The following is a 22226-nucleotide window of genomic DNA, read 5'->3' as shown; positions in this document are numbered from 1 at the left end:
CTAGTTACAAAAATGTAACTAAAAAATAAATAAATAAGAAAATAAAAAGTACGCATAATCACGGTTCTACTAGTCAACCTTAACCATGTTAAAGCTAGCTCTGTTGTTCGTTGTTCAGTTGCTCAGTTGAGTCCTACTCTTTGCGACCCCATCGACTGCAGCACGCCAGGCCTCCCTGTCCATCACCATCTCCTGGAGCTTGTTCAGACGCATGTCCATTGAGTCAGCGATGCCATCCAACCATCTCATCTTCTGTCATCCCCTTTCCTCCTGCCCTCAATCTTTCCCAGCATCAGGGTCTTTTCAAATGAGTCGGCTCTTCACATCAGGTGGCCAAAGTATTGGAGCTTCAGTTTCAGCTTCAGTCCTTCCAGTGAATATTCACAGTTGATTTCCTTTAGGATGGACTGGTTGGATCTCCTTGCAGACCAAGGGACTCTCAAGAATCTTTTCCAACACCACAGTTCAAAAGCATCAGTTCTGTGCTCAGCTACCTTTACTCTGAGGCCATTAGAGAATATGTCACTTTACATATTTGAGTATTCCATACAAATGAAGTTATTTTGGGTCTCTCTTAAAAATCAAAGCGCTTTATTTATTTATTTTTTTACCATTTTAAACTGCTCTCTTTAAAAGTTTTAATTACATAGTAACTACAGTGTGGTAAGACTGATTCTCAAACAAGAAACAGAATTTCTTTAATTACTAATTACACCTCATTTTTCTGACTCTTTTAAAGAAAGGCTGTTTAATGAATTGAAGGTTTTCTCAATGAGACAAGTGTCACCGTGAGTTGTTGACGGTGCATGCAAGAAAATCATGTTGACTTTTTTGCCTCAAAACTGTACTTGAGACTTGTCAGCCTCACGGTCCGGTTAGACACAAGGACCCTCTCCCTTTCAGCTCTCACTGCATCTAAATTCGATGTTAAGTGTGGCTGAGGCTTTCACAGTCTCTGAACTAGCCTAAAAAGTGATGATTTGAAAAATGGCTTCAAGTTAAATGAGGTAGAACTTTAAAAGGCAGTGTGCTTCCTTCCAAATGCTGCTAAAATTAGAATAAGGAAAAGGGAAAAAACCAAAAACCCTAAGGACACAGAATGGGCAACGAGGCTTTAGAAGCCAAAAGTCACATTTTGAAGGTTGCAAAGTAAAAGCCGGCACTGAAAATTGGTGGGCAAACTGTGGACCTACTTTTAACATATGCGGTGGGACAAGTGGGTGTTCAGATGGAAAAAAAGAGTACAGGGACTCCTATTTTAAAGGAAGCGTTAAATCAATTCCAGGTGAATTCTAGAACAAACAAGGAAAGAAAAATGATGGCTGCTTTGAGAAAATAAAAATGGGGGAATATCCTCATGAGTTGGGGTCAGGAAGGGTTTCTTTTTTTTCCTTTACTATCAAATACAATTTTTAAAAAAATCAAAGCAGGTGATCATATTTACTCAAGACCTTTAAGGTTCCTTTTGCTTGTCCTACATTTCTGCTGCTTCAGGTTTTCCTTTGAAAAGTCTGTTTGTTTGTCTGTTTTCACTATTTTAAAAAAGCATATCTGCTGGCTATAAATACTCTTACTTTTACTTTATCTGGGAATGTCTTTATTTCACCTTTTCCCCCTGAACGTATTTTCGCTGCATACAGAATCTGAGATGGACAGATCCTTTCTTTCTGCACTGGGAAAATGTCATGCCACACCTCTCGGGCCCCTAAGGTTCTGATGAGAAGGCTGAAGTCAATCAAGTATCCTTCCCGTCTATACAGTGGGTCACTTTTTCCCGGCTATTTTTGGCAGTCTGATTGGATGTTTCCGGGCATAAATCCCTTTCAGTTTATCCTATGTGGGGTGCACTCAGCTTCTGGAATTAGTAGGTTTATATCTTTGCCAAACTTGGGAGAACTTCTCCCCCAATTTTTTTTTTCCAGCAGCACACTCCTTTCCCCTCTTTCTTAGGGTCTGATGATGCAAATATCTGACCATTCATTATTGACCTACAAGTTCCTAAGCTAAGTTTGTTATTTCCCAGTGTTTCTCTTCATTATTCAGAATGCTTATTTTCTATTGGTTGATTTTAATGTTCGCTCAGACTCTTCTGTCATCTTCTTTCTGCTACCGCATCCTTCCAGTCATGTTGTCTTAAAAAAAAATTTCAGCTATCATAAAAATATTTCAGTTCTAGAATATCTATCTGAGTGTTTTTTACAGCTTGCACATCTTTTGCTGAGTCTATTAGTTACTGCTGTGTTATGAATTACTGCAAACGTTGTGATTTAAAAGAACACACATTTCCTCTCTTACACATTCTGTCAATCAGAAGCTGGCACCACTGGGCTGGATCCTCCACCTGGCTCCAACCGAGGTGCTGGCCAGGGCCCTACTCTCATCTGCGGCTGGTCTGGTGGCAGGTGTGGGGGTGTTCATTTCCCTTTGGTCTGTGAGGTTAAGGGCTGGTGCTTTTCACTCATTGTCAGCTGGAGGAAGGATTTCGTAAAACACAAAAGCCCTAACCAAAAAGGCAGAGGGCTGATTTCCAACTACAACAGATTTGATGTCCTCCGCATGAAGAGACATCACCTGGAAGGTGAAAATATGAGTACAGAGTGGGAAAAGACACCCAAAACACATGTAACCCAAGGACAGGTCACCCCACACACAAGTAAGAAAACGACAGATGACTCAGGACTCAAAGCAACCAGCAAAGGCACGCGGAGGGGCACTTCTCAAAAGAGAAAATCCAGACGCTGAAGCGACACACGAGAAGGGGCTCAATCTCAACAGTCGTCGGAGAAACACAAATTAAAACTACAAAGTGATACAGCTAAATTCTAATCTCTTCACAAAAGTTAAAAAGCCTGAAAACATCAACTGGTAGCAGCGCGACTTCTAAAAGGCCTGCATATTCTAGTGGAAACGTATTTTAGTACAACCAGCTGGAAAAGACGGGTGAAGCTGTCTCACCCAGTAAAGGCCTCTCTCTCTGACTCAGCAACTCCACTCCCAGGCACATACCCTAGAGCTACCTGCACATGGGTGCGCAGAGTATGTCTGCAAGAACGTTTTCTAAAGAACTGTGACAGTCCCAAAGGAGAAACAACTGTTCCCAGCAGAACGGACACCTCGTGGTACAACCATGTCCCAGAGACAGCGATGAAACCGAACACATCGCTGCCCCACGCAAATCACGGCTCAATCTCACGAATCGCACAAACACCCAGGAAGAGCGGACATGAAACAACATGGAAGTGAGGCCACTCATACAAAGCCCACAAACAGGCAAAACTCACAACAGATTCCAGGTATCCGCACAGAGGTGGTTAAAACCGTCAAGGAAAGCAAAGAACTGATTTCACAAAAGCCAAAATACGCTGTGATCTGGAGAACACAGTGAACCCCCGAGGCAGCGCTCTGTCTTATCTACAGCAGGCGAAGCGGTGTTCGCTGAAATTACTCATGCAACCGCACACACGTGCCTTGTGCACTTTTCTTCTTGCCTGTACACTTACTCGTGAAAGGCGTATGCTTCTATTCACTTTTTTGCTTTTATCTGTTCTCCTTACTACTGGCCATAAGTAACTGACCACCAGTTACTCAAGACAGCTTAGCAACAGCATCCTTAGAGAAAGAGAGGACGAGCATCTTCAAAGCACCTAACCAGTAGCTGATCTTATACTGGCGGAAGAGTTAGACATCAACCATCAGCAGTTCATGTGCTATTTGGAAGAAGCAGAATTAGAATACAGGTTATTTAACCAGAGCACAGTTAAGTCAAAGAAACTTGAAGCCTTTACTGTGTTGCTTCCCTGACTCACAGAAGCCGTAAACGTTTGTTGCTTGAAAGCATGACATCTTGGGGTGATCTGTGATACAGCAACAGGTAACTAACATCATACCACGGAATGTAAGGTGAAAACATGAGATGCTTTGAGGTGACAGCACAAAAAAATAAAGAGAAAAATTCAGTGAAAAGATAAAAGGTCCAACCTTGAGCACCCTTCCTGAAAGACCAACAATTTCACCGTCCTTTGGCTCCACCACCGTGGCTGTGTTCACGTCGCCGCTTCCCGTCGTGTCGATGATATCGACGATTTTCGGTTTCCCATCAGTTGTAACCTGAAGATTAAGAGACCATTAAAACATGAATTACAGAATCCAGTTTTTACTGGAAAAGAAATGCCAACCCTCAAATGTGTGTTTGTGCATGTACACGTCCCCATATAGAAAATAGTCTATAAAATCTGCATTCATTTAAAAAAGGGACCTGAACTGTTTTAAGCCAAAAGCTTGACAGATACTCTCAAGAAAATGTAGTCATATATTCAGGTAAATACTTCCTGAGCACTTACCATACGCCACACTCCACTAGGGGTACAGCACAGAAAACCTCACAGACTTTGTGTTATATGGACTCAATAAACCAAGAAATATATAACATGTCAGTCGGTAATCACTATAACCAAGAAAATCAAGCAGGGAAGGGAGACAGGTGGTATGGGGCATTCAGTGCTAAGGAGGCTGGTCAAGAAAGGTCTCGCTGAGAACGCTAACATTTGAAGAGAGATCTGAAGAAGGTGAGTTTGGGGCTGGATGAGCACAAAGCTTGAAGGGAAAAACGCTTACTAACATTTCATTACTGGAGGCCGCACTAGCACGCGAACCTCTTAAGTCAGGTTCAGACTCACCACTCACACTTGGCCCCTCCCCAGGCCTTGCCAGCCCAGGAAGCCAACACCCACTCGGGTGCTCAAACCAGAAATGCAGGAAGGCCCTCTCGGCCTCTCTAGTTTAGTGCTCACAGCCAGCATCCCCAGAGGTCCTTCATTCTACCTCTGAAGTGTGGTTCAGACCCACCTTCTCTGGGTGTCCACACCGGCATCCTGAGCTTCTCCCCCACCGTCGCCTCCTGCCCTCCTAAGGGGGCGCCACCCCCAGGAAGCCCTCCAGGATCAACAGGAGCACCCTCCCGACCCTGACCACTTGGGCCCCTTTCCACTCGTTGGCCACGGCCGCCACCTTCCTGCACCAGGCCCTCCTGCTGAGAATTTTTTGTCCCTTCAGTTGTTCACAAGGGTCCCGGTCTCGACTCAGGGACCCTGTTTTCTACAGAACGCTGCCCCTTCACAGAAACCTCCCTGCCGACCTGGTCTAAGCGCTCGTCATCCTAAACCCGATCATTCCTCCTCGTGGTACCGTGGGGCCTTGCAGAACTCCACTCGCTTCATAATCACGCCTGCAACTCTTCCCCGATTAGCACTAGTGGAGGGAGGCTCCACCGGGGCAAGGGCCGTGTCTGTTTTATTCCCCAGATTACTCCAAACCCGGCAGCGTCTGTTAGGCACTCGAGGCTGCTGGCTTGTTGGACAGCCTGACACTCCTTATTCGGCGTTAAGATGGATTTTCCTCAGCTGCGGGGGGGGCCCTCCGACTGCTGCAGCCCATGGTAACACTGAACACCCCACTGCCTTTATGGGGGGGAACCCTTCTGGGGCTCTCTCTGGGCTAACTTCACCAGGGGGATTTGTCACATTCAAGAGACATGTGTTGAGTGAGCAGCGGGAATCAGGTCCAGAGACCTGAAAAAGGCAGAAAACAGAAGACCCCTGCCCTCACGAGAGAAAGAGGAACGGACAGCTGGTGGGAATCTGCTGGATGAGGCTGGGAGCTCAAAGCCGGCGCTGTGTGCCCACCTCGAGGGGCGGGAGGGGACCCATGTGTGCCCGCGGCTGACTCATGCTCGTGTGTGGCAGACACCAACACTACACTGTAAAGCAATTAGCCTCCAACTGAAAACAAATTAATTAAAAAAGAGAGAAACAGGAATGTTAAAAAAAAAAAAAAAGCCTACAGGGTGCCAAGCGCCCAGCCCTCAGATTCCCCTTGCACCCGAGAATTCACCCTCTTTGAGCTGAAGTGCAGGGTCCAATCCTAGGAGTCTTTCCCGCCACCGCCACCACCCCCTCCCACACACACCCCCACCACTGCAGGGTCCTCAGAATCCTGCAGTTGAGGTGCACCGGAGAGGAGGAGTTCGCTATGTGGAGGAAACACACACGCTTTTTTCTTTACAAGGGAAAATTAGGGGGTGGCTGGTGGATCTCAGATCTCACTTCAATCATCGACCAACCAGGGGCTGGCTGAGAGTTCTGTCGGGGGCCGCACTGCTGTAATTTTTCGGGTGATAAAAATTCTTAAACTGGGTGATTATTTATTGGGGGCTGTCTATATTAGGAATAAGTATTCTAATACACTCAGAAGGCTCCAAATCACAATTAAAATCACCGCAGAAATCATATCCAACCCTGACAAGATTATGATAAGACTTAAATCAGACACTGATTTTGAAGGGACTGGCTAAGTATCTTCAAACATGAAATGAAAATATAGGAATGAAGAAAAATGTAAGAGAATCTAACAAGATAAAAACAGAAACCACTAGGAAAAGTGCAAACTCTCCTATAAACTCTCCTATGAAACTAGCTAGGATCATGTATTAAGACCATACGCAAACAATCCATTTTAAAAAGTTTTCCAAGTAACTGTGTGACTTGAAAGCTGCATCAGAGCACTAAGAAGACAAACCATTTGTCTTCATTTTCTCATTCCATAAAGCAAACAACATTAGTGCCTTGAGATCAAGAATCGTAAGAGATCACTAATAAGTCCGACACGGATCCTTCTCATTGGAGACCTCATTCATCAGTGTGTGAACAAAGGAAGACAGCCTAACGGGATTTTGTGCTTTATTCAGCATCTGCTACTGCAATCAGCTTTACTCACTAGGACCTCTCTCTTACCCATGAAAAATTCTCATATATATGGTTTTCTGTCTGTGCACTTCTCCCTTCATCATTAGGTGAAGGGACCTACTCCACTAGAGAGAAGACGCAAGAGGGAATTTAAGGGTAGGAAGGTTTTAGAAAGGCACACTGGCTGAGAATTCTGCAAGGAGCTCTGGCAGGAGGAGAGGAAACTGCACTGCTAACCTGAGGCCGCTGTCCCTCTACTGTGAGGCCTGGACGGTCACAGGGGACCGAAGACACAGCTACTGCGACGACAGCAAAGGTGATAAGCCCTGGGAATGGAGTGGGAGACCGAGGGATGCTTCCTGGGCGATGCGAGGCAGGACGGAACAGAACTTGCCCAAAGGTTCCTCCCCAACATCAAGAACCTCAGCTACTTTTTATCTCCAGTGAAACACTCACTGTGGCAAAGTTGGCGAGGGTTTACAGAAAATCAGAATCAGAGTGGGAAGTTCGCCAACTTTTCTGCACAAACTGCAGTGAAGGAGCAAGCGCTCACTTGGAATTTCAGGGACGATCCTGAGAACACTCCTTTTGAGCAAAGCACGGTATGTTGCAAACAAACACCATGAAATGACTCTTATTCTAAGAACACAGTGATAAAGTGAGTCAGACAGGCTTTGCTTTCGGAAAGCTTACAATCCAGCTGGAAAGACAAATGAGACAAGAGTACAGTGACATAGGACAATGAATAATAAAGGTGAAGGACAGTGTCCAGGAAGGGACATAAGAACACACAACCCAGCCTGGAGGAAATCAGGAAAGGCAAACTGAAAGGCAACCTTAAAACTGGCAGCACCTACTATCAGTAACTAAATACACATCGATCATAATTTCTTCACTGTACTCTATCTTGTTTTAGTCGTGGTTTAGTCGCTAAGTTGTGTCTGACCGTGATCCCACGGTAGCCCGCCAGCTGCTTCTGTCCATGGAATTCTCCAGGCAGGAAGATTGAAGTAAGTTGCCATTTTCTCCCCCAGGGGAGGACCCAGGGATCTAACTCATGTCTCCTGCATTGGCAGGTGGATTCTTCACCACTGAGTCACCAGGGAAGCCCCCTCTATTATCTTTTAGTGAATATGAAATTAGAAAGACATTTACAGGACTACTTGTAACCTCCGTCCCCAAATTATATATTTCTTTCCCATGAGGAAATTACAGATATAATCACACATATGCATTTTTTTTTCCCATTTAACACAAGCACATTTCACAGAAAATGAATCTGGATAGGTGCTTTCGAGGAATTTTAACTTAACCAGGAAAAAGGTATGAAAAGCAAGAGACTAAAATGAAATGCTAAATGCTACAAGAGAATATGAATAAACCGCTATAAGAGCAAAGAGGGAAAAGGAACCGTCAGCAGGGACCGGGCCCTCTCCCTCTTTGAAGTCCCAGGTCCTGACACAGCGGTTGGTATATACACAAAAATACACTATGCATGCAGTGGGAGATGGCGGAAGTAAATCAGCAGATATCCCCAAAGGTGGGTTATGGGATTAAATAGGCCTTTACAGGTGCCTGTAGGAGGCCTGCGGACAGATTAAACCCCATGTGCAGCGGCATGTGCTGGGGAAAGACCTGGAAGATCTGGGAAAGGGGTAGAGTGTTGTTGGTGGAAGCCAGGATTTAGGGGCGGGGGACAGAAGTGCTGAGATGCAAACCAAGGTTACGCAAGGAGCTGGAATCAGGTGGCGATGGCAGGTGCAAAGTTCAGGCCTGGGGGTTTTCATGTAAAGACAACTGGGAGGCCCAAATAGTTGGTTTGATATTAAGCAAGGGTGTGATATCGGGATTTTTTCTTATTTTTTAAGGAAGGGTACTCTGGCAATCTGGATGACGACCAGCGGTGGCCGGGAGGCCCCTGAATTCCAGGTCCTGTCCAAGCTCCGTCTCTCCTTCGTGAACTCTGGCTGGCCCCCTGATCAATCTCTGTTACCAGCTACAGTCTGCACGACTCCAGCATCTATTAATGCAAAACCTTAGATGCCTGAATATCTGCTACGGAAAAGACTTAACCACTTATTTAATTATTACTCCTCTCATCCTGCCACCCTCTGCATTTAACAAGCCTACACGCTGTCACAAAAGAGAACTGAGCCCGAGGCCGTCTCCAGAGAACGGGACTCACCACCGTATTCCTCAGAGTTCTCCTCGTGCCTCCAGTTCTCTGCTCAGACTTCACTGGCTTTTCCAATGTCCAGTTCAAGCGCCTCTTCCTATTTCACTGGCTCCTTCCACTTTATTTCTATCTACCTTCTTACCTTAATGATGCATACACAGATCTATAAAACACCTTTGTTACAGGTAAGGAGGGTAAAAAAAAACCTTAAAAATTCACTCATGTTTGCAAATCACCTTACTGAATTCTTCTCGGATGGCCATATTTAGGCCAATCTCTCAAAGCTGTTAGAAGGTAAGTGTTAAGTTTTCATTTCCCTTCAAATACACTGTCATGCAAACATTTATTGTTACACGCACACACCTAAGGGCTTCCCAGGTGGTGCTAGTGGTAAAAAACCTGCCTGCCACAACAGGACAGGTAAGAGATGAGGGTTCGATCCCTGGGTCGAGAAGATCTCCTGGAGGAGGGTATGGTAACCCACTCCAATATTCTTGGCTGGAGACTCCCATGGACAGAGGAGCCTGGCGGGCTCCCTGGGGTCATAACGAGCTGGACACAACTGAAGCAACTGAGGATACACACACCTAACGTACATTTATCCTTCAGACAGCTGGTGGTTTAAGATCCAGCATAAACTCCCTCAAGGTTATTTAAGCCTTGCTTAAAAACATGAGTTTCTTGAGCGCTTTTCCTGAGCTCTTTAAACAGTCACAGGTAACTAACTGTCTCAATTTTCAGAGCAGCGCGGTGGGATGAGAGTCACTGTCTATACTTTACAGAGAGAACGGAAGGACGGGATGAGCAGGTCTGGGAGATTCTACAAAAGCGTCTTTTCCCCAGACAGTACTCCTCCAAACTCTTCCGATCCCCTTATTATCCTGACAAAAGAGCCAGTGAACCATGTCCTCCAGCTGTTCTCCTCCCACTTATCCCTATAAAAAGGAAACACACACACCACCCCGGAATGGAAACCATTACTACCAGGGAATAAAGTCTCAAGGAGGTGATGGCTGTCACTGCTCTGAGTCTCCGTAGTTATTAACACAACTGGACCACTCCAGCGCAGGAGGAAGGTGTCACCTGCTTCTCTTCTGAGGCTCCAGAGCTGCCCGGCAGGGCCAGAAGCAGGTGACTGGCACTCCAGACCGCTGCTCAAAAATTAAGGGGAGGAAGCAAGATACCCCGCCTGGGGATTCTCTACAGAGTCGACCTGTTTCCTCTCCCCCTTGAATTACATCCTAACTTCCCAAACGCTTGCTATCTCGCTTATAAGAGAACACAATTAAGGATTTGAGAGGGCAGAGGCATGAGAGAATCCCTCAACTTCAGGGTTTTAAGCCATACAGGTGAAGGGTTGACACGGAAAGAGATCAGCAATCAGCCCCGTTAGACGTCCAAGAGATGGGACCTTGAGCAACGCTGAGGTTCTGCTGACTACTCGGTTTCCCTGCAAGTCTAAGGCTAAATTTACAAAAGCCAAACTTTGAAAACTTTAATCAGAAGGCTTTCAACGGAGATACAACGTTTTTAAAAAAATTACCTTTTTCACAAGGGTACCTTGATTCAGCGATTCCAAAGGTCAAACAAAGTCGTCTTTTAAAAAATCACAAAGTACGTGGTCTTACATTTTGAGGTTGAAAAATTAAAAAAAAAAGCAAGCATAACTGAATGCACCCTGGAAGAGTTCGCAAAAAAAAAAAAAAAACACAAAAAAACCAACAACAAACTCACTTGGCTTCTTCTCTACGTAAAAGCCTAATAAGCCCTGCGTTTCAGCTGACCCTAAACTAGTACACTGCAGAAGAGGGTTTAAAAATAGCACACAGAAAACTACCGGAGGAAACAATTCCGGAAGTTGACTATCTTCTTGAAACCGGCGGCTTTCGTTGTTTCGAGATTAAAAAAAAAAAACAACATTCCACCCCAAATCAAATCACCCGAACGACAGTAAGAAAACACAGAAAAAAAAAACAAAACACGTAAAGTTCTGATTTGCCCCTTCTCTGTAGCCTCCTCACCAGCAGCACACCACCCTCCCCAGGATAATAAAATGGTAAATAACGGGCACTGGCCGCTTGGGTCCACGAGGCAGCCGCGGCGGCGGAGGAGGGCGCTGGGCTGGGCAGGAGGGAGCCCGCCGGCCCCGGGGCCTGGCGGCGCCCAGGCTGAAAGGGGATTCCCGGCGGTGGGGGTCGGCGATCGGCGCCCCGAACGACAGCGCCGGGCCCCGCTGCTTTGTCTGGGCCGGCATTGGGGCCCGGCCCGGGCGCCCCGGGCCCCGCGCCTGCCAGCCCAAGGCTTCCTCCCGGCGCCCAGCTCGCCCTCGGTGGCACAGCGGGGCTCCGAGGCCCGCGTCCCCCCGCCGTCCCCGATCCCCGCGCTGGGGCCCTCGGCGGCAGCCGCACCTGCATGCCCGGGGCCCCGGGGTCGACCCCCGTGTCCAGGACGGCGATGAGTACCCCTCGCCCGTCATACTCCGGGTAGCGGCACAGGAAGGCCGCGGCCCCGGTCTCCTTCTTCGGGAGGAGGCCGTGGAAAGGGAAGGGCTCCTCGGTCGCTGCGGTGGCCATGGACGCAGGCTGCAGGGTGGCGGGGAGGCAAACGGCCGGGCTGCGCGCGGACAAGCGGCGGCGCGAGGACAACCCGGGCGGCCGCGGGCCTGGGTTAGGAGGGGAGGTGCGGACGGGATGGGCGGGGCCAGCCTCCGGCCAATAGCCGAGCCGCCAGGGAGGACCGGCCAATCCCGCGCCGCTACGTCAGAGCCGACGGCGCCGCTCTCCGGAAGCCGAGCCCGAGAGGTACCCGGGGCCGCATAGAAGGGGGCGGAGCCTGAGGCGTGGCCGGAGGGGTTCGGGGGGCTGGAGCCCTCGCGGGGGGGGGGGTCCTTAAACCAGAGAGACGCACGGGGCGGGGATTTTTTTTTTAGAGGGTGAGTTGGCTTCTAAGCAGAGTGTCCGCGTATCCCCGCCCCACCGCGGGGACAGAGAAGGAAGTGGGGGCTAAGTAGGGGCTTGCCTTCTGGAGAAGCGGGAAGCCCCCTTCTGACAGTCGACGGTTTCTGAACATGCAGGTGTGGATGAATGAAACTTTGCGGTCAGCTGCGGCGGAACCCCCCGGGTGGACCCGGAGCAAAGGGAGCCCACGCGAGCTCGCTTAAACCCCTTAGGTGTGTCGGATATTGGCGAAAAGCCAAGAGATCAGTTTTTTTATTTGGGAGAGTGGGAGTGATTTTTCTGGTTGGGAGCTCTTTGATTCAGTGGTGTCGGGCTGGTGTTCCCCTGTCTCGAAGGTGTGTCCCTTTGAAGGATGGTGATGGTGGTAGTGGGCACGGGCCAGGGCTGCAGTCTGCAGTCAACAGGAAGCGGGTTGCTGGCGATTCCATCGCCCTCGGTAGCCAGTAACAAAGTAGCATCCCGAAGTGGGCCCCTCCTATCCTCTTGTCTTACCCTGGGCTTCCGGGATTTCTGAAAAACATTTTTTTTTTCTTTTTCTTACCCCCCCCCCCGCCCCCAACGCCCCGCCGGCCCCGACTCTCTCTTTAAGTTGGTGTTCCTGGTTGATCCTCAGGGTTCGTCACTCAGCTGAAAGTGAAAGTCACTCAGTCTTGTCCACTCTTTGCGAACCTTGGACTGGATCTAGCCTGCTGGGCTCCTCTGTGCATGGAATTCTCCAGGCAAGAATACTGGAGTTGGTTGCCATTCCCTTCTCCAGGGGGGATCTTCCCCGACCCAGGCATCGAATCTGGGTCTCCTGCATTGAAGGCGATTTCTTTACCATCTGAGCCACCAGGGAAACCCTGATAGAGCCATAATTGGCAGTTTTCCAGATTAAGAGTGGCTGCTATCAATTGCTCCATGCTGCCCCAGTGGCCCGTTAATGATTTTTCTGTCTGTATTCATGCCAGGGTAATCTCAGTCTTTGTGAGGATGTGCCAAGGATGGATGCTTTTGGCAGTCTGGTCAGCCTTAAGGTCAGCTTCTCAGAACAATTTTAAACTCATAAAATATAGAGGATTACAGAAGAAATGATGTTGAAATAGCTATCAAAATATGAAAACCAACTTTGTTATACAGAAATAGTTTTGTACATGTGTGTATGTAGTTACACATACGCTTCTTTGAGTAAAGTAAACAGGAGCTAGTGCCAAATCTAATAAGTGCCCGTAATTGCACAATAGTAAAGAGCATAAATGATATTTTGAGACCTGTACTATGACAAGAAGCTGATTTTTACGGGTGACACAGGAACAAACGGTAATGCTAATACCACTCCGGTTATTACCTACATCTATAATTGAAGGAAATACTTAACTAAAAGTTAAGTGGAAGTTAAGCTGTATTTATCTTTTTCTACTCAAGTTTTTGAACCCCTCAGATTCTATCATGGACTCCAGGTTATGAATGCATGGTGTCAAGGGAAATCCTATGTACACCAGTCTCCACTTCACAGGATTAGGGGATTCTCCATGAAGTCTCAAAAATTACCGTAAAGGCTGTGCAGTTTCTTTGAATTGATTACTTGCCCGTTCATTCTACTCCGTAAGTCTTAGAGAAGCACGTTCTCTTTAGTGAAGAGGAAACAGGATAGTTACCAGTTTTCCTTCCTACTCCCAACTGTGTTTATGTTACCTCGAAAAGGACTTACAGTGATTGAGGAAGAAAAGAGGACAAACTCAGAAGACATTCAACAAAAACATATAGTGACAGAGTGGATGGAATAGCTTCCAGGTTCAACTGTTCAACTGTTGTCCAGTCGTTTCATTTTACAGATGAAGAGCAAAGATAGACAGGTTTACTGACTGCCACGGGTTACAAAATGAATTGATGAAAAAGCTGGATCTCTATTCTGCCTGTCTCTGATTACCACACCAGTCGAGCTCTGCTGGAGTGTCACCCAATGAATGGATGGGGAATGAACTGTTCACTACAAAACCAAAGTGGCAGGCTTTTTATTAGACTCCTGTAACAGTGTTTAAAAAATTTACTCTGCTTACATATCCCATAAAAATATTTTAGAAAGATTATATACCTTCTTCTATAGTTTTAATATAACTTAGAATTTGTCATCATACTCTCAAGGAATGAGGAATGTAATATCTGACATTTTATAAATATTGACTTTCTTTAAACTTCTATGTCATTCATTTAAATGTTACTCTTTGACACTCTTGTTGTTGTTTGACACTTAGCATTGTGCGTTTATATACTTGAAGATATTCCATTTAAATTCAATCAGACATTTGACATTGCTTTCTTCTTGAAATTTTATCATTCTACACAGAATTTTATCCTAATGTAATTTATATTTATAATGGAAAGTCCTATTGATCATTTATTATCTGCAACAAAAATATGTATGTTAATATTTTAAAAATTTTCCTGGGATCAAAATGTTAAGATTTTTCTTTTAGATTATCTTTCAATTATTGGCAGGTTGATCAAAACAATACATATCCTAAGCTTTACTATTTGATTAAGATAAAAATTACAGAACAAAAAGAAAATTCTTGTTGAAAATGCAGGTCTTAAAAAGATGCATGAGATGCATGCTTTGGGGCTGTGATTAAAGATTTTGCTGCCGGTTTTTCAAATCGTCCGTTGATTTGATGTCCAAGAAGCTGTTTCACCTGCAGGAGATGTGCCATAGTAAGGTGCCTTTTTATCTTTAAAGCAGGAGACCCAGCTGTGAAACAGGTGGGAAGGCGGTATGTCCTTCCATCACAGGCATGTCTTCAAGCAGGTCAGTTTGGAAAACAGGAGATAGGACATTTAAGCCTTTGGAAACTGATGGGACTGAAGTTATCCAGGACTTTGTACCACAGTTTGAAGACCACTGCTTTTTAAAACCTCTGAAATCCCTTGAGCTCAGGACGAAGTCATTTATGGTTTGTCTTGGAGCCCCAGTATTCTTCACTCTTGTTTTTACCCCGGCTGCTCTCTGGATTTAATGACATTCCCAGCTAAGGCAACTCTTTCAATGCTCAGTCCGTTTGCGCAACCGGACAAACAGCTCAACGGTTGATCCATTATTGGCTCTCCGAAGGAAACAATGAAGATACAGATAAACACGAGGGCTTAGGAATGGGGAGGAGGAGGAAGGGGAGGACGGAACACGGCAGGGTCAGGAGGGCAAGGCCTGGTATCCGGAGTGAAGTGCCAGGCGGGACGCCCGCACCTTCCCACGCAGCACTGTCGGAGCCGGAAGCGCTGTGCCAGGTGTCTCCAGGCCCACCTCCCTTCCGCATCACCTGCGGGGCGGGGGGGGGGGGGGGGGGGGGGGCGCCAGCGTGCCAAGGCAGAGGCGCGGGCAACAGCAATCTCTTCCCCTGACTCACCTGCTTTGTATTGTGGCACCGTATTATTTACAGAATATCCTTTGATCAAGCATCCCAGGCAGCGGCGAGATTGGGAAAGCATCCCACGTGTCCAGATGCCGGGCTTGGCAATTCAGCGCCGTTTGCCAGCGAGGCCCCTCCTCCCGTGGGCGGCCCCCTCCCGTGGGCGGCCCCCGCCCCCGGGCGATGATCCCGGGGAGAAAGGACGAAAGGGACGCTCGGGTCCTGTGAGATGAGCAACTTCCTTGACAGCCGACTGGGGCTGGAGGACTCCCCCGCCTCGGCGGCTTTGCCAAGCCTTCGCTAGGCTGCCGGGCACCCAGCGCTGGCTTTTCTCGTCTTTACTCGGGGGTCGGGCTCGCATCGCGCCCTCACGGCTCTCCCAAACCTTTGGTGGACTCTTAACCATTTTTCCTCGCCCAGGCATTTCCCCGATAGCATCTTTGCTCCTCGAAGCCAGGCTTGACGTCTGCTTTTCGGAGGATGCGGATTACAACAGCTCACACCAGAGAAACGGAGATTCAGGTGCTTCAGACTTAAGCACTGCCGCCCCCCGGAGGCAAAGGCCGTCCTTGCCTCGCGTACACGCCCACTGCCTGGACAATCAGGGCACAGCCGGATGGACCAATGTGTTCCTCAAAGTTTAAGGCCCAGGTCTGCGCTTAGCTGTAAAGGAGGCTGGCAGATTCAGTTCTGACTTCTTGCATGGGCAGGACGGACTGATAATGTGGGAGATTCTATAACCATAGAGAGGCCGTTCCAAAGATGCCTCAGTTCAAAAGATGTGCTCATCATACCAAACATTCACTATGCCAAGATAAAAATAATATCTATTCGTTTAGTCTTAAGATTTATATGATTATAAATACTTTAAGTGATACTTGCCATCCTCTCTATTTCTATTTCTATTCTTTCTACCTCCGAACTCAATTAAACAATGTAACACAGGTCCAGCTCCGAGAAACTTCAATAAGAGAAATAATAAACTAGATAATTTGGATCAAGACTCCTGCTGGGAATATTGAGGGGAAACTGGACGACATATGAAAAATACCTGCTTGTATGCCTCCTAGGGCTAGCAGTAGGGTGAAGAATTTCTGGAGTAGATATAAACCCAGAGCCTGGAGCCAAACATTTAGGACAGTCTTGCCTTTCAGGGCAAAGGGAAGTGGGGAGAAAAATCCTAGAAAAATTGAAAAGGTGAAGATCATGTGCCTGTTGGGGGGGGGCATGTCAGAGGGCCGTTCATGTCTCCCCCACGCAGAAATTGGTACTGGGAGGTGGATGTGAGCTGCTGAAGCTGAAACTCCAATACTCTGGCCACCTGATGCGAAGAGCTGACTCATTGGAATAGACCCTGATGCTGGGAAAGATTGAAGGCAGGAGGGAAAGGGGACAACGGAGGATGAGATGGTTGGATGGCATCACCAACTCAATGGACATGAGTTTGAGCAAACCCTGGGAGATGGTGAAGGACAGGGAAGCCTGGCATGCGGCAGTCCATGGGGTCACAGAGTCGGACATGACTGAGAGCCTGAACTGAACTGGGAGCTGGCTTTAGGAATCTGGAGACTTGACCTTTAGTCCTATTTCATTGGTTTGTCATTTTAACAAGACAGTGAACCTCTCTGGACTTCAGTTTACTCATTTGAATGGGAAAGAGTTAATGGAGCCCCCTTCCTTTGTAGTTACAGGGGGTCGGTGGGGGGCGTGGAGGGGAGATTTTGAATCAATTTCAAAACAGTACATTTTATTATCAGTTAATCTAGGAAAGTTTAAACACGTCCCCCAGGGCATGTGCTGTTAGCATGCTAAGGCTAGAGTTGTCAGTTCCTGAGAAATAGAGTCAGTGTTATATAAATAGGACAAGTGTGAGTTTTTCACATAGGAGAGAGAGGTGCCTTTGGAAGGAAATAAATACTGGGAGAGATGAGATGTGTTTAACTGCAGATATTTAGTGCAGGTAAACAAGCAGACGCCACAGTGTAAGTCTCCCTCCATTTCCCTCTTGTTTCGGGTACCAGAGCTGCCCTTTACCCCTCTGACCAGCTGTTGCTGGGACCAGAGACCACCCCTTCCTTCTGCAGAATCAGTAGAAAGTGGGCAGAATAGTGAATCCATTGGCTTCCAGAGGATGTTTGGAGCCGGTAGACTTAACGGACACAGAAAATACATGCAGTGGATTGGGACTGATTATTTGTGGAGAGCGCAATGGTGGGTCCTCATTTAAGAAGTATGGGGAGAGCTGAGGCTTCCCTTCACACAAGGCGCATGGTCCCTGCTGTGTGGGCAGCAAGGATGTCCCCATGTTCTATCTGGCTGTAGCTGAAGAGACTAAGAGTCGTCCTGTGCTCAGGTGGATGAAAGAAGCAGACGGGCGTGAGTGTGTGATGGAGAGTTGGAGTGAGGTTCTTGAAAGTTGGCTCTTGAGCCTCACTGCTGCGGGGCTGAGAACACTCCATTATCCAGGGCTATCATATTCTCAGAAAAGCCCTAGCCCACTGAGCTGCTTTTGGTTTGATTATGGTGATCCCCCCCATGTTGTTGTTTAGTCGCTAAGTCCTGTCCAACTCTCTGTGACCCCCTGGACTGTAGCCCGCCAGGCTCCTCTGTCCATGAGATTTCCCAGGCAAGAATACTGGAGTGGGTTGCTACTTCCTTCTTCAGGGGATCTTCCCGGACCAAGGATCAAACCCTCATTTCCTGCATTGGCAGGTAAATTCTCTACCACTGAGCCACCCTCCTTATATTAAACACTTTTATTTCATAGTCTTTGGAATTTCATCTTACTTAATTGAAAGAGCTTTGCCTAGAACAGAGCATTTATTTTGGTATTTATTTTGTTCCACCCTTGTTGTTATGTGTATCAGTTAGCAAACACATTGCTCCCATTGAATCCCAGGACAGTAAATCACGCTTACATGGACAGACATGAATTAAGTTGTGCAATGCAGGAACTACCCAAGGACAGTTCCTGCCCTCTGGGATGTCACTGCAGGAGGCATCTCAGAGCCGCAGGTCTCTCTAGACAGGACGGGCACAGGCTGGACCAGCCCAACCACTGCAGCTCTTGATATTTGCACACCTGCATGGGATTTCTGAAGTCCCATCCATCTGCCCAAACTCAGAGTGCCAGGAAAACTTGTTAGGTTCAGTATCCAATTAAAGGCCAGTCCTAATGATGGTCCTAGGGCTTCCCTGGTGGCTCAGCTGGTAAAGAATCCGCCTGCAATGCAGGAGACCTGAGTTCGATCCCTGGGTCGGGAAGATCACCTGGAGGAGGGCATGGCAACCCACTCAAGTATTCTTGCCTGGACAATCCCCATGGACAGAGGAGCCTGACAGGCTGCAGTCCATGGAGTCACAAAGAGTCAGACATGACTGAGCAGCTAAGCACAGACAGCATAATGATGAGCCCAAGTTTCCTGACTTGATGGAGAGAGGCCAAGAATTTGTGAATAAAAGCACTTAGAAGCTAAGGGGTCTTGCCTCTGGGGACTGGCTCCACCACTCATTAGCTTCATGACCTTTAAGAAGGCCTCAGTATCCTCAACTACAAATCTGAAGGTTCTATCAGGGTTTAATGAGAAAAAGTACCTTCCACAGAGACCATAAATAATCAAATAATCACTATTATTACAGCTGGCTTAGATGCCATAGTGACTCAGTGTGTGTGGCTGATCATATCATTTGGCATCCCGCCACCTTTAGATAAGACTTCCAGAGAGCAGGCAAATCAATTTTTCAAAAAAAGGATTATTTAGTTTGTAAGAAACAGGCTGTAAAAATCAACTGAGGCTGGGCTTCCCTGGTGGTGCAGGGAAAATAAAGAGTCTCCCTTGCAATGCAAGGGGCACCGGTTCCATTCCTGGCCCAGGAAGATCCCACGTGCCATGGAGCTACTGAGACCTGTGTCCCTGGAGCCCATGCTCACTGAATCAAAGGAAAGCAAGAAAAGTCACGGCAAAGAGAAGCCTGCACACCGCAACGAAGCAGCAACTAGAGAAAGCCCACGCGCAGCAATGAAGACCCAGCTCAGCCCGAAAGAAATAACTAAATAGAAAAAAAATCAACTGAGGCATGTAGTAAAGAGACCTTAAACACCTGTTTTCTTGAGATAAATAGATCAGACAGTTTGCTCCATTGTTGGTGAAACATTAACATGGACAGATAAGTTTTTCTTTTTTTTACTACTTCTAGAACTTAGAATTTTAAAACTTAATTCGCTTTAACCAAATACACCTCCAGTCTCAAAGAATTACAAAATGTCAGACATGACTGAGCGATTAGAAGCATGACAACATATTCGCTAACTTTTCTTTATCCATTCGCCTGTTGATGAACATTTGGTTGTTTCCATATCCGGGCTATTATGAATAAGGCTGCAAAGATCATGGGACTGTAGATGTCTCGTCAAGATCCTGATTTCAATTCTTTGAATATATACCCAGAAGTGGGATTCCCGGAGCATCTGGTAGTTCTATTTTTAATTTTTTGAGTGACCTTCGAACTGTTTCTCATAGCAGCTGCATCGTTTAACATTCCCATCAAGAGTGTACAAGGGTTCCAATTTTGCCATATCCTTGCCAACACTTCTCTTTTTAAAATTTTTTTTATAATAGCCTGACAGGTGTGAGGTAATACCTCATTGCACCTTTGATTACAATTAAAAGCATTGTCATTCCACTGCTCTGAAATAGAGACCAATAGCCAAAATTAGACTTTTACTATGGATTAGAATTTCATATACAAACTTTTCATCTAGCATTGCATTATTCTCATTTTCAGAGTTTAAAAGATTTGTATACATGATCTCTATATAGTTCCATGAATATACCAAATTTTTAGAAACATTCCCAATTTTTAACCATTTCAGTTGTTTCTTAGTGATTAAATGATTGTGATATTCACAACTGAGAGCTGACGATAGAAGTAAACTGCAAAGCTACACATTGTAGGAAAGCGTGCTGCAGTGGACACAAGGGTAAACTATGCGTTTAGTTCTACAATTAGAGTTATCCTTAACAGGGATAAAAATGTCATATACAAGCTTTAATTCTGTTTCTGTGTCTGTGTGTGTAAACTCTGGAAAATGTTGCTTATCAAAACCAGTTCATTTAGGTTTATTCCCTCTGCTTTGCCTTTGCAACAGTGCCACCGTCTGGTTAGAATTTGCCTTGACAGGCTGGTGTCCCACCTTGCTGGGTAACTTGTGATTCTGTTGCAGTGAGTGAACTCTGGTAAATCAGTCTCAGCAGAGCACCGCCCTAAAGATGCTGGTCTGATAGGTGCTAGAGGACAAAAAGCATAGGGGATGCTAGAAACATAAAAAACTAAGAAGTTATGTCAAGTATTTAAACAAAAGAAACGGAAAGCGTTAGTTGCTCAGCCCTGTCTGACTCTTTATGACCCCATGGACTGTGGCCAGCCAGGCTCCTCTCTCCATGGGATTTTTCAGACAAGAATCCGGGAGTGGGTTTCCATTCCCTTCCCCAGGGGATTTTCCCGACCCAGGAATCAAACCCAGGTCTCCTGCATTGTAGGCGGATTCTTTACGATCTGAGCCACCAGGGAAGCAAAACCAACCTTGTAAACTTGGAATGCTCCTTAACTTCTAATTGACCCTTTCTCTTTTAGAAAGATGCAATGGAACTGTTTTTTTTTTTTTTTTAATTTGGAGCAGAGGGGAGACACTCGGTGTCAGGAACAGCTGGACGGATCATCCTTGAACCACAGGAGGACGACTGTGCCATAACATTCTTGTAGGACGCTGGCACGTGGTCCTTTGTGGACTGTCATCCACGGTTCCCGGGTCACTTCCATCTTCTGCAGCTCTTTATTCCTGAGGGACCACCCTCCCTGTCCCCCAGATTTGACATTTCAGTGGATTCCCCAGGATGTACAACCTTCTTAGTGGGGGATTGAGGAACGCACCCAAACTGGGGGGGCAGGTGGTATGCCAGACTCCTCCTGGCTGCGAGGCAAAGCCGGGCACTGCGTGCATTAAAAGCTAGGTCACTTGCAAGAAGTCTAATACAATAGCCTCTTAGGTTTTCTGAGCAATGTGTCTCGCGCACAATAGGTACCTCATAAATATTTAGGATTCATGGTTTCTAGGATTGGCATCCTGGATGTCATCTTTACAGCCCACCATTCTGCCTACACGTACATGTGTGTGCTCTGTCGTGTCCGACTCTTTTGAAACCTCATGGACTGCAGCCTGCTGGGCTCCTCTGTCGTTGGAATTTTCCAGGCAAGTATACTAGAATGGATTGCCATTTCCAGTAGTCCAGATCTCCAAGGTATCTTCCCGACTCAGGGATCAAACCGAGGTCTCTTGCATCTCCTGCCTTGGCAAGAGGGTTCCTTACCACTGCTTTACCTGGGAAACACACCATTCTGGCTAGAGAGATGAAAATTTTGAGACAACAAGCCATCCCTGTATTTCTAAGTATGAATCTATCCAAGGAAACAGTCTAATATCGTCAATTTCCTACCAGAGTGCAGTTTCCCATTGTTTACGCTGAATCCTGTTGAGCATACGTACATGACGACTGCTCAGACAATTCCCTGTGGCACCCCCTCAAACAGGAAAGCATCTGTTTGGTCTCAGCTGGGAAAGCATGCTAAAAATGTCCTCACTTTGCCATTGAATCAGTTTTTTTTTTTTTTGGAACGGGTACTCTCCAAACGAGATGCTGCTTACATTTCTTTTTTAGTAAGGTGTTTCACATTTACCGTCTATTTCTGGAGGATGCAGGGTCTTTAAATACAAGGTAAGGGCTTGTTTTGCTAACTAAAAATAGTCACTGTTTTAATTACAGAGTGAAGTGATCAAAGAGGAGAATTTCTTCACCAAATATCTGAAAAGATGCAGACACATGGAAATATTAGCGCAGCAGAAAAATCACTTTCCACTCTAACTCAAAAAATAGGCTAACAAAGCTGAACCTCAAAGGGGGTTTTCATAGCT

The 22226-nt window shown here is 46.5% G+C and overlaps 1 protein-coding gene and 1 long non-coding RNA gene across 5 annotated transcripts in view; one reads left to right on the top strand and one right to left on the bottom strand.

The window, feature by feature from the left end:
* Positions 1 to 11597, bottom strand: part of TPP2 (tripeptidyl peptidase 2) — a 58878-nt gene extending 47281 nt beyond the window's left edge. For 2 of the 4 annotated variants that reach the window (XR_011259603.1, XM_069602410.1), the window contains exons 1-2: positions 11325 to 11597; positions 3979 to 4107 (exon numbers count right to left, since the gene is read on the bottom strand). Coding sequence is in view for 2 of the 4 variants with exons in the window: in XM_069602410.1 (XP_069458511.1) it covers positions 3979 to 4107; positions 11325 to 11489 (294 nt within the window). In the remaining 2 variants the exon portion in view is untranslated. The remainder of the gene's footprint in view (positions 1 to 3978; positions 4108 to 11324) is intronic. The other 2 variants (XR_011259602.1, XM_069602411.1) reach the window with 2 other exon arrangements.
* An 80-nt stretch (positions 11598 to 11677) lies between these two features.
* Positions 11678 to 14509, top strand: LOC138446939 (uncharacterized). The gene is made up of 3 exons (XR_011259601.1): positions 11678 to 11717; positions 11990 to 12085; positions 12487 to 14509. It is a non-coding gene; the product is annotated as an uncharacterized lncRNA (long non-coding RNA).
* Positions 14510 to 22226: the final 7717 nt, after the last annotated feature.

The sequence above is a fragment of the Ovis canadensis genome, chromosome 10 (assembly GCF_042477335.2).
Source record: "Ovis canadensis isolate MfBH-ARS-UI-01 breed Bighorn chromosome 10, ARS-UI_OviCan_v2, whole genome shotgun sequence".
NCBI classification, from domain to species: Eukaryota; Metazoa; Chordata; class Mammalia; order Artiodactyla; family Bovidae; genus Ovis; species Ovis canadensis.
The sequence above is the reverse complement of the archived record's forward strand: the minus strand, read 5'-3'. Positions and strand labels throughout refer to the sequence as shown.